The sequence below is a fragment of the Nelumbo lutea genome, chromosome 8, assembly GCF_056320005.1.
Source record: "Nelumbo lutea isolate HS-2025 chromosome 8, American lotus-T2T, whole genome shotgun sequence".
Lineage (NCBI taxonomy): Eukaryota > Viridiplantae > Streptophyta > Magnoliopsida > Proteales > Nelumbonaceae > Nelumbo > Nelumbo lutea.
Window position 1 is genome coordinate 49,966,623 of NC_142691.1, and position 12,682 is coordinate 49,979,304.

General features: G+C 37.5%; 1 protein-coding gene and 1 long non-coding RNA gene across 4 annotated transcripts in view; one reads left to right on the forward strand and one right to left on the reverse strand.

Moving 5' to 3' along the window:
- Positions 1–3,055: 3,055 nt before the first annotated feature.
- On the reverse strand, positions 3,056–3,566 carry LOC148844114 (uncharacterized). The gene is made up of 2 exons (XR_016102837.1): positions 3,267–3,566; positions 3,056–3,206 (listed from the first exon to the last, which is right to left on the reverse strand). It is a non-coding gene; the product is annotated as an uncharacterized LOC148844114 (long non-coding RNA).
- Positions 3,567–3,674: 108 nt separating this feature from the next.
- The window catches only part of LOC148844115 (Protein kinase superfamily protein), a 68,186-nt gene continuing 59,178 nt past the window's right edge, over positions 3,675–12,682 (forward strand). For 2 of the 3 annotated variants that reach the window (XM_088956616.1, XM_088956618.1), the window contains exons 1-3: positions 3,675–3,808; positions 8,091–8,232; positions 8,828–9,074. In XM_088956616.1, the coding sequence (XP_088812742.1) occupies positions 3,730–3,808; positions 8,091–8,232; positions 8,828–9,074 (468 nt within the window). In that variant the 5' untranslated portion in view covers positions 3,675–3,729. The remainder of the gene's footprint in view (positions 3,809–8,090; positions 8,233–8,827; positions 9,075–12,682) is intronic. The other variant, XM_088956617.1, reaches the window with a different exon arrangement.

The window sequence follows — 12,682 nt, forward strand, 5'->3', positions numbered from 1 at the left end:
AATTTCCCCCGTTTGACCCCCATCAAGCCTAAATCCTATTTTAATAAATCTTATTAATTAGAGCTTACCATCTGTCATCACAACTTCATATGACCAATCGGATCTTGGAACTGTGTTTGGAGACCCAAGAAACCACAGCACGTGAAATTTCATGACCAAACACCATCATTTGATCGTTGAAAAAGTAAGATTCCATTTTGGGCCCTTTTATTCATTGAAAAACCATAAGCTAAGACCATTATCTGAACTAAATCAGTAAATCTATACCTCTAATCAAAGATCCATCACTTCCATTAGATTTAGGACATCCAAATGTGTTAACCCACCAAATTTCATCCCAAAATTCCTACGGTTGACCATTCATCAAACAAATATTTTATTGTAGCAAATTTCATTGATCCGAACTTGTTAGCCTTAGATCTCCATCATTCATACCTTATTTGACCAATCAGACATCACCACTGTGTTTAGAGACCAAAAAAAAAAACCTAGCACATCAAATTTCATGACCAAATTCATTTGTTTGACCGTCAAACTATAAATATACCATTTCGATGCACCATATTAAATTGCCACATCACCTGTCTCAACTTGAAGCTTTAAAAGGGTGATGGCTGATGTCAGGCCCATTATTGACCCATTAGAACACTTTGACCAATGAAATAGAACTAAATGGTCCCCAAAAAGCCAAAACCCTAAGATATCCCTACTTGAAACTATGAACAGGCAAAATAACATTTAAAAGTTCATCAAATTTACATTTCCTACCACTGATAACCCCATATACAAGACTGTCATGACAGACACACCCCAAGCTCCCATTGGACACACAAAACCCATGAAAAACACCCCATATCAAAGAAAATGTTTTACCAAATAGGAAAGTTTGACTGAGCATTTATTTATTTGAAGAATTTTTGTCTATTTGTGTGAAAAACCTCAGTTGAATCCTAAGCACTATAACCGGACGAATTCATACTTGACCCCCTTTCCATTCTCTATAAATACTGATCTAATTCGACCTTAAAGGGGGGAAGAAGAAGGGAATCTGAGGGAGGCCCCCAAGAGAAAGAGAGAGACAAAGAGAGAATAAGGCTTTCTCCTAGCCCATATACTACCTCTTGTTTACCCGAAAGTCGGAGATACTCTGAATCTCAGATTCTGAACTCGTCTTCTCCTCCATTTTCAAGTGGAAGTTGTTGTAAACAGAAACATTCCCTAGCTCAAGGACCCATTTGAACTTCATGCTATTTCACCATAGCTACTGCAAAACTTTTGACAATGTACATTTGAAAGGTTAGTATTTTTTAGTTTCTCTAGGTTGCTTGAGGTTCTGAAAGATTGGAGAATCAACGTTTGTAATTTCTTCTTGATTGACAATAGAGGCAAAGAGGCGAGGGTCTTAGGGAAATCAGTACCTAAGACCCGATAACATTACATCAAAATTGGTTTTAGAAGAAGTTGAAAGCATGTTCCTCTAGATTTAAGAAATTCCTGCAACCATTTATGATTTTCTTTGAAAGAAATTGAGTCTAAATAACTCTTGTAGTGGGCTGCTACAACAATTTGGAGAGAGGAGTGCCTAATACCTTGCCTCTTCCAATCCTTGGGACCTAAAATCACTCGGTTGTGTGCCTTTTCCATAGAGAACGGAGTCCCTATCAAGGCAAGCAAACGTTTTTTTGAATCTAAAAATGAGGGCCCATTCCCTCTAAAAAATGGGTGGCAACTCTATCTCTTTGAGTTACTACCCCTGTCACTGAGAGTCAGAGACCAACTTTCCAATATTAGCAATTGACAAATCCCTCAATCTACAATGGAAGACGAAGGACGATGCACAAATGTTATAAAAAATTATAGTTTAACGGGAATACCTAAAATTCTCTAAGGTTGGATATCAAACGATGATGAAGCCTAGGTTTTATTTTGAATATTTGAAGAATAGTATAGGACAAATTCAAAATTTCGTTGTGCTTAAGGGCGACGTCAATTGTAAAAAAACTTAAGGGTACTCAAGGATTAAGGTATCGATAGATACTCTCGATATGGAGTGTATCATATTCATATACATGATCATTGATATAGGATACATTATAAGTGGATATGTATCTCATGAGTTGTGCGTGGCAACATGATATGTTTCTGTATTGGGCCGTATCACATTGTATCGATTTGATACGGTTTGATACACACTGATATGGAGGCTTATCCGTATCTGGTTTTACAAAATTGAACATTAACTACTTTTGGATTGTTATAAAAATAATATATTTCATCTACCTTAGATGATTTATATATTTTATTTTAGACATAATCATATGTTAAAAATGAAAACATAGTTACTATTTTAAAATGGAGTTATTATATAAAATACTAAATAAATAAAAATTTCCAATAAAATTAATGAAAAAAAGAAAATTATATAATTATAAAAAATGAAACGAATAATTTAAGATTTAATTTTCCCAAAAAATTTAATAAAAACTGAAAATTAAATATAATTTATTTTATCTACCTCAAATGATTTGTTTGTTTTATTTTACAATTATGTGTAAAATAAAAACATTTATTTTAAAAATGAAAACTTATTCATTATTTAAAAAATATTTTTTATTTAAATAAAAATATTAAATTAATAAACATTCCCAAAAATTAGTAAAAATAAAAAATTATAATTATAAAATTGAAAGAGTGATAATTCTTATACAATGTTTGAGTGTTCTAGAATCCATTGTAATATTTATCTTCATATAAACTATTGAAATATGCATTTCTCATGTGCTTATATCTTATTTATAGATAACTCAGCTTTTAATTTAATATTATTAATATACTTTTATAACTTGAATGCATTTTCTTAATATATCTAAGTGTTTTTATATCTTTTATTTCTATCTATGCATTTTGAAAGATATGATACTCAAAGACTCAATACCGATAAAAGGATACTTTGGTCCTTGGGAATACACGGATATTTAAGACTAAATTTAATCAATTTACTAAACTTTATGTAGGGCTGATTTAAGAAATTTGCCCGTATGATTTGTAGTGCACTGTGCACCCCGGCACACCACGCCGAAATGCCGAATGCAGGAAATCCGGACTCCACTCTCTCACGGTAAGCATACCACATTTTGGGTTTTCTCGTTTAAAAGGAGGCCGCAATGGCAATTCAGCATCCTTTTGTGGCGCGAAGCTACTGCAACCTGGCGGTTACTCGTGTGTCCTGATTCCTGACCTTTTTCTCTGCGCGAAGCTACTGCAACCTGGCGGTTACTCGTGTGTCCTGATTCCTGACCTTTTTCTCTTTTTTGGCTTATGTTATTCATCTTTGCGCTCAAAATCTGTCATTGTTTTCACCAATTCGGATTCGGTTCCCTCTGTTTCAAGTTGACGCATTTTTTCGAACATCTGTTAGACCATTCATTCAGATGACAATTCAGCATCCTTTTGTGGCGCGAAGCTACTGCAACCTGGCGGTTACTCGTGTGTCCTGATTCCTGATCTTTTTCTCTTTTTTGGCTTATGTTATTCATCTTTGCGCTCAAAATCTGTCATTGTTTTCACCAATTCGGATTCGGTTCCCTCTGTTTCAAGTTGACGCATTTTTTCGAACATCTGTTAGACCATTCATTCAAATGATACGATGATGGCCGGAATGCCAAGCGAACGCGACCTGCTCTGAGATTGGTTCATGAGCTCTTTACTTGTTTGAAGAAGCCTTTGCCCATGAGGAATGTGACTGCAGGCCTCAAACGGCGGCATTTAGCGGCTCTATTTCTCCACCACCCTGCAATTCTTGCCACGAGTAAGTCATCTTTTCCATTTTTTATAGTCACAGGTATCTGAAAGAAACTACAAACGTACTAGAGTGAACATTGCCGAAACAATTAATATAGAATTCTCTAAGATATACGGGATGGGATTGAATAATTATTTGTCTGTAGGGGTCAAATCCCGCTGCCACCGGGGTGGGGGTGGGGGATAGGTTACCTTCATTCTGTAGCCCCATGTAAAAATGTATGCAATGCATTTTCAGCGAGAAAAAATGACAAGATTTTAATGAGTGTTGAATTTTAATCTCTGTCTCTCGGACCCCTTTTAAGTGCCTAATTTTAATTTCCCTGCACAAATATTGTTTTTTTTTTAATATAAGTTTTTTTCCACATTTCCCCTTAATTTGAAAGCCGCTTCTTATCCATTGGTGTAAAACATGGTTTAGATCCCAACATATTTGCGCTGCGGTAGGCTAATTTTAGTTGACGATCGGTAAACTTCAATCCTAGGAAGTATCTCCTTTGCATGGAACCTTTATTGGAGAAAGGGCTTCAGTTCTTCAACGCCTTGCTTATCTTCATATGTAATAATAATGTCGTCTACATGCACTGCCAAATGATTTGTCCTGCGATAATCTTCCTAGAAAGCACTGAATGATCCAATGACACTTCTTTAACGCAAAAGAAACCACAGCCTTATTGAACCTGTCAAACCAGGTCCGAGAGTATTGTTTAAGACCATAAAGTGCCTTCCTTAAGCGGCAAACCTTACCAGGGCCCTTTTGGGAGGGCTTCAGCTTTGATTAAGCTGCTTCGACTGAACTATTTTGAAGAAGCTACTAGAACAAAATTCACGGGAAAGCTAATCTTTTGGCTGAACGAAGTCATATCTAGGCTTTCTGGGTTTTTCAACAAAAATAACTTCTAGGCTGTCTATGTGGGGCCCACCTTGCAAAGCCAGAAGCCACTGTGTGAAAGCCCTCCCAAATGGGCACCTAGGCTCTTCCCAAACAGCAAACGTAGTAGGTTGCTCCATGTACACCTTGTCATGTAAGTTACCATGTAGGAATGCCTTGCATATCTTCACCTGTAATAACAATGTCATCTGTATATACTACCAAAATAGTTTGTCTCCTGATAATCTTCTTGTGGAACTTTAAATGATCCAAATGACACTTCTTTAATGCAAAAGCAACCACAGCCTCATTGAACTTTCCAAACCGGGTCCAAAGGGATTGCTTAGGATCATAAAGTATCTTTCTTAAGTGGCAAACTTTTCAAAGAACATACATGTTTTGGGCACATTTGTAATTCTGTCCCGGGTCAGCTTTTATGCTTATTTCTTTTGCAACTTCTTGTTGTATTCTAAAGCAATTTAATTAATGAATTTTTTTTTCAGAGTTATTGATCAAAAAAAAAAAAAAAAACAAGTAACAACAAACCCAGGAGGTTGTACACCTTATTCTGTAAGTCATCATGTAGAAAAACCAGCCCCCTTTGGTCTACACCAGCTTCTGGATTTATCAAATTGAACTTTGATAATGAAGGGGAAGTTATTGCACTGTATTCCAGACCTATTGGAGTGGGGGATTCTTTAAGGAAGGAATTGAATCTATAACAGACTATTGTTAAAGGAGATTCTAAGGTGGTTATAGAATGATTGCAAAATGAGAAAAGCAGATTATGGAAATATGCCAATGGAAAAAGGCAGTTCAAATGGTTAACTAAAGAACTAGAGATTCAGTTCAAATGCCCCTTAAGAGATTCAGATTCAAATGGTTAAGCAACGGGTGGCAAGGGAACAAATGTTTTGGGCAGTATTGTAATGGTTAAGAGAGTTTATTTCTCCCGATAGCTTATTGTTGTATCCTGCTTAATATTCACATTAATAAAATGTTCTATTATTGATAAGAGAGAGTTACCATGAATGCTCCTGATGACTTTATGCAATGGCCTTTGGCCTTTTGAGACTCTATCAGGAACCTCCACAACCATTTTCCCAATAATGCACTGTTTTTAATTATCAACTTCTCAATTCCCAGTCTACACACCATTCTCCAATTTATTAGATGATCCATTTTTGAAAATCCTGGTTCCCAAAGAAAGTCTCATTAATTTCTTAACCTCTTTTCTACCAACACAGGGAGTTTGAATACTGACAGTTACTACCCTTACCTCCTTTCTTTTTTGTTTTTTGTTTTTCAAAAAATATAAATAAATGGACAGAATAGCTAGAGTTGACTTGACCAACGTAATCCTCTCCAAGTACCCCCCAAAGAGATGTAGTTTTCCTTGCGAGTTGAACAATTTCTTAGTGAGCTAGAGCCTATCCAAAATTGGGTTCCAAAAGCTACTAGATCTAGAATTGCTCCCTAGGGCCTAGGGATAATCCAAGATGTTTCATTGGCCATTCCCCTTTCATGCACCTTAGCATCTCTGCATACCTTTCCATTACTGAGTCCTCAATATTAATCCCCACAATATTGCTCTTTTACAGGTTGACTCTCAAATTAGAACCTTTCAAAGCACTTAATAAGAAACTGAAGGTTTCTTGGTCCTTCCTCCCTTATATCTTCACAAAGAACAATGATACCATCAACAAATTACATACGTGTGATAATCACTCTCTTTCTCTCTCTCTCTCTCTCTCTCTCTCTCTCTCTCTCTCTCTCCCCCTCCCTCCCACTCCTCCACCCATGCACCAAGTCCAAACTATCTGCCCTAGAAATGAGTCTACTTAGGCATTGGCTGTGATTGCAAACTAGAAGGGTGAAAGGGGGTTGCCTTGCCTCAAGATTCTTTTAGTAGGAAAGAAATCTCTAACATGACTGTTTACCAATATTGAGCTGGCATCCCTTTATGTTATTAATGAAATATAATTTGTTTTTGTGATAGTTAATGAAATATATAAAATATAGTTTGATACCAACAAAAAAGGAAACATTGGGACATGGGTCATGGTTGAAATAATTTATTCATAAACCTCAAAATGTTTACTTATAAAAAAAAAACTCAAAACGCTTCACCTGCAGCATAAAGGGAAGTAACTTATATGCTTGTTTTTTTTGATGGTAAAATAAAAATTCATCAAAATAAAAGAGAAGAGAAATTTGCACCCTCCTTGAGGGATGTGAAAATGTAGGGGAAGAGGTTTGTCTGAAAAAATTGCAAGAGGAGGAATTAGAGAGGATATGGGGACAAATTTGCACTCTCCTTGCAATAGAAGAGGTCCTCTTGCGAGAAGAAATCTCTTGGAGGCAGAAACCTAGATGCAAATGGATCAAGGAAGGTGATGGTAATACAAAATTCTTTCATGAAATAGCCAATGGGAGGAGGAGGAAAATTATGGTGATTAAACTCGAAGTGGATGGAATGGTACTTGACTCCCAAGAGGAAATAGCCAATTGTTTTGTAGCTCATTTTAAATCTATTTTGAGGAAACCTTTAGAGAATAGAGTAGAGTTGGAAGGTGCGGATTGGTTGAGACTCTGAAGAAAATAAAGGCTGGTTGGAAGGAATTTTGAGGAGGAAGAAATTAGGCAAGCAGTTTTGTCATAAGCCATGGAGTCAATGCTACTTTTTTTTTTTTTTTTTATGAATAACATAGTCTGACAATTTACGTATTTCATCAAGTCAATGCTACTTTTCTAGCCTTAGTTCCAAAGAAGAAAGAGGCTAAACATCCAAATGATTTTAGACTGATCAGTCTAGTGACTAGCATTTATAAGATCCTGGCTAAAAGGTCTTGTTTGTCTTTGAGGATTAAATAGATACTCCCCTCACTCATCTGTTAAGATCAAGGTGCTTTTGTTCACTCTCTGTTTCCAGCACCCACTCTGTGAACTGTTTGCTGTGGAACATGAACAGCAAGAGACCCACAATCCCACACGTAGTTTCCTCACCCCCATCACCTTCTCTCTTCCCCATTCTAACGTCGCCCAAGTCTCAAGGTCTTTCGTCTCCACTTCTCTTTCTACTACCCTTCCTACTAAACTTGCATATAAAGTTTTCATCTTTTCTTCCATCTTCCCAGCTCTCCTTACATCCACTACAATATTTTTCACCGCACCTTCCCTTCCCCGCCCTTTCATCTTCTCTACACCTTACCATAGATCATGTATAAAGCCATCTAGGTGGTGAGAATGCAGCATGACCATCATGTATAAATATGCTAGTCTATATATATATATATATATATATATATGAGTAAAAGCAGTGGAAATGACCTCAAAGTACCAAAAGAATGTTTGGAGAAGTATTATAATAATTTTCTCTATTGTTGTATCTAATTTTTGTTTAAATTTTCTTTTCCAGATTTACATTGTGGTATTACTTCTGCAACCATTTCAAGGAGGTATCATTTCACAGGAGGTCAAACAACTATTGGAATTGGGAGAAGATTACTTGATTGGAATCCATCATACTTGCTGCATAGAAATTCGTATGTGAACGCCTGGTAGTTAGGGAACTTTATTACTAAAGTTGCTTCTGTTATTGATAAAAAAAGAGAGGAAAAGTTCAGCTGATTTATTGTAAGCAGGGGATACTTTATCAATAATATATAATAAGATGGGATAAAGAAACCAAATATTCTAGCGGAAACTAAAATGATATCCCATTGAAAACTCCCACCAGAAACACAGGAAGGAATAGCATAATACAAGAATTACTCAAGGTGGGGTGGGGTCAGCCCAACAGTACAACTGAATCCTGGAAACCCTATACTGATGAGAAACTTGGCTACCAAATTAGCATATTTAGAACTGATCTAAGTTATATGTTCAATCTCTCTCTAGGAACTGTCATATAGTGTCTAAGCTTCTAGGAACTGTCAAAACCCTCTCTCATCCAGCCAATGGCCTACCTGTGAATTACTCTCTACCTCATTCTTATGACCCATAGGGATCTAAAGTGATGCCCCTTATTACTTCAATTTATTCATCTCTCATATCCTGCATTCTGTCAATTACCCTCTATCTCATTATTCGTCTTGGAATTCTGTTTTTATATATATTATGTCTTTTATGCTAATGATTGCTGTATTTTTGCAGTTCTTCAACCAGCTTCACAAGTGTCCATGGTGAAAGCCCATCAGCTGAGTATGCAAAATTAAGGAAGGAAACGCTTGAGAGTCAATTTGGGCATGCACTAGGAACTTATAGCTCTAAAAGCTTTTCTGCTTACTTCCATTTTGGTCCCTTTTTGGCCTTGTATCGAGCAGCAATTATTTCATTCCAAGTGGCAAAATTAACCATATGGCACTTCTTTCTTCAAGACATACATAAACGTGCAGCTAAGGTAATGTTTATATTATCTATGCTCACTTTACTATTCAACAATTTTTTCTATTATAAAATTGGTCTAAAACCTACTATGTGGTGCAATGAGACAAACCTACTGGTGTTATCTTCACAGTGTTGTGTTCTTGAATTACTAAGCTGAGAGTATATACTGCTATGACTGCAAAGGTATTCCTTCTCTGATCAACCTGGAAACAAGAGGTCCTTGAAGTGCAAGGGGGGGGGGCGGATTCATATACCTATTGCACTAAAATGTTAAACCTGTAGTACAATTTTCCCTATTGACCTTGTTTGTTTTGGTAGTTTGGTATTTGTGGGGTTTGAGAGCCCTGTTGACCCTACTTTTCATTAAAAGGCTTGCCCTATCACCATGATGGTCTAGGTAGTTTTAGCTTTTAAGGGAGGGTCTAGAACTTTGGTCCATCCTAGTAGAGTCAAAAACTTTTATCTAGAAGGTTCACAAAGGGAATTATAGTGAACACAATTTTATTAAAGAAAGATCTATAAAAAAATTATTAAAAAAAGGACAAGGAACAAGGAATTTATAAGCTGACCAACAAATGAGAAAAAGAGGATTGAAGAGGAGAAATGAGAGAGAAAGAAGAAGAGAAAGAGGAGAAGAGAGAAAGGGAGATGTATCAAATAGGGTGTTTTCCTTGGGGCTGGCCCACCCTTTCTTATTTATATTAATGTGTTTAAAAATAGGAAATATGCCCTTCTTTACATAGAACTAGACATTCCTAAGCTCCTCCTAAGTGGAGCATAGATCTCAATCATGCTCAACTTGTCTTGTACAAAGGCAAGTTTCTTCTTTATTAGGCCCTTTGTCAGAAACTTAACGAGTAGGTCTTCAGTCTTGACATATGGAAAGCAAATCTCATTCTTGTCAATCTTCTCCCTTACAAAATGTTTGGCAATTTCTACATGTTTAGTTTCATCATGCCGTACAGGATTATGGGCTATATTAATGTCTGCTTACTTATCACAATACAACTTAATGGGGTCTTTAAACTCAAAACCAAGCTCGTTCAAGCATTTTTAACCCCAACAACGGTGAAATTTCATTTGTCATAGAACAAAATTCTTCTTTTGCACTAGACTGAGACACAACATTTTGTTTTTTGCTCCTCCAAGTAACTAAGTTGCCTCATGGAAACTAGGGGAGGGAAGAAAGATCATCTGATTAGATGGGAAAAATTGTGTGGAAGGAGGGTGGCTTGGGATGGGTAATGTGAGTAAGAAGAATCTATCTCTTTTGGGTAAGTGGTTGTGGAGGTACCCCTTGGAGAATGATTAGATGATTGAGATGCTGGTTTGTTGCACAAAGCTAATTTTGTTGCACCCTAGAAAGCCAGAACACAGGTCTTCTGGTAATAAGATGAAATTTTGGGAAGATATTTGGATAGGAGAGTCTCCTTTGAAAGACCCTTCTCTATATGCTTTATCCAACCTTAAAGAGAGACCTGTGTTCGATTTTTTTTTTTCTACCTTTCATCCTCAAGGATGAATTGGAACCTGGGTTTAAGGAGGAATCTTAGAGATTTAGAAATCTCCTCTGTGTCCAACCTTTTGAACCTATTAGGTGGGGTGGTACTTGATGATTCTGTTGGAGATGGCTGTGTGGTCTTTCAATCCTAATGGTAGTTTCTCTTGCAAATCCTTCTTTAACTCCTTAATGGCCGGCCTTTCCCTCTTCTCCATACTTCCCTGTAAAGGAGGTGTGGTGTGCTCCTATTCTCCCAACAATCAGTGCCTTTTGCTAGGAAGTTTTCCACGGAAGCATTAGTACTTGTGATATATTGCAAAGAAAAAGACCGTATTGGCTTTTGCCCCTTAGCTGGTGTATCATGTGAAGATTGAATGGTGAGACTGCCCATCACCTCTTAACCTTCTGTCCATTCATTTGCTGTATTTTGGAATGTTTTTTTGCTCTTCAGCCCCCCAAAAGACATTAGCCACCCTCCATCAATTTTACAATAGTGCCCAAAGTCAATTGCTCTCTAGGTTTCCTAGAGAAAAGTTACAACAGTGCCCAAAACATTTGCTGTCTATAGACCCCTTGCTTTGCTAAAGAGTGATCCATCCTTTAGTGTAGGGTTTCTGAGTCAGTTCATGCCGAACCCCACAATCATTCATTGGGAAGGTGTTGTGAGAGTATTGAGATATCTGAAAGGTGCTTCAGGCCAGGGATTACTATACAAGAAAGGGGGAGAATTAACCTTAGAGGGATATTCCGGTGCAGATTGGGCAGGTTCCTCAATGGACAGGAGGTTTACTACAGGGTCCTGTACCTTTTTCTATGGAAATTTCATTACTTGGAAAAGTAAGAAGCAGGGTGTAGTCGCTCAGAGTACTGTTGAAGCTGAGTATAGAGCAATGACCCACACCACCTATGAGTTGATATGGCTGAAACATCTTCTTCAAGAGATAGGTAAATCTCCAACGACCCTCATTCAAATTCTTCATCTAATTGATTATGATTATAGAGTCAACCTTCCAGCACTACCAAGGAGGTTTTCAGCCTTAACACCTTCCTTAGGCCCTCCAGTAAGGCTTGGATCTCTGCTTCTACAGATTCAGCCACACTAATTGGGCCACTGAAAGCCCAGATCAGATCATCAAGTGAATTTATAATTCTACCCCCAATACCTGCCTGACCTCTATGATTAGAAAAACTGATGCAGCTGCCAACAAACCGAAAAATGTACTCAGCTAAGGTCTTGGGACAGTATTGGGTCTAATAGAAACTGTCAAAGGTGACAAATTCAAAACCTGCACAAGGTTTCTTTCTAAGTCTCCTACAAAGATACCTCTGATCAGCATGGAAACTCTCATCCATGAGTTTACTAAAGCATTTGTTTCTAAACACTCTTTTATTGTTCTTCCCATAGGCACCACATTACACCATGAATAATAGCCTTACCATAGAGGATTCCTCTTTTACTGAACTTACAACCTGGCCATTGAAAGAGAAAATCAACCACTACGTTAGGGGGAACCCAAAAGAAACTGCTATTAAGAACCTGGCCCCAGAGTTCATGAGCAGATGCCCACATGATTCACCATCACTTAGGCACATCACACACACGAGGAGCAAAATAGAGGATCCCTTTCCTTTTCCTCAATAGCCTGTCACAGGCGTTAATGCTACCATTGGAAACCTCCCAGACAAAAAGCAAACTCTAGGAGGAACTGCTGCAAGCAAATCTTTTTATGGGGGAAGGGGGAGCTAACTAAACCTTGCACCAGCTTAAGGAAGAAACAGTTCACAGTAAACAGGCCATTTGAAGAAGGCCACCATTCTCTTATCAATGGACTGAGGGGTGAGGAAGACAGGAGAGAGAAGACAACGCAGGCTTCTTTGTCAGATAAGGCTCTATGGAAGTTGAAATTGAAAGAAAGACCATGCTCCCCTCTAGAAATTACAGAGGAGGTGGTGACCTCTTTATAAAGAGGAACCCTAAAAAGGAGAGGGTAGGAAGAGCAGAGAGGCTGTTGACTGAGCCACAGGTCAGTCCAGAATTTAATTCTAGTACCATTACCAGGACTATATCACAAAAAAGGTGAGAAGAGCTCAAAGTAAGATATTATACCTTTACAGGGACT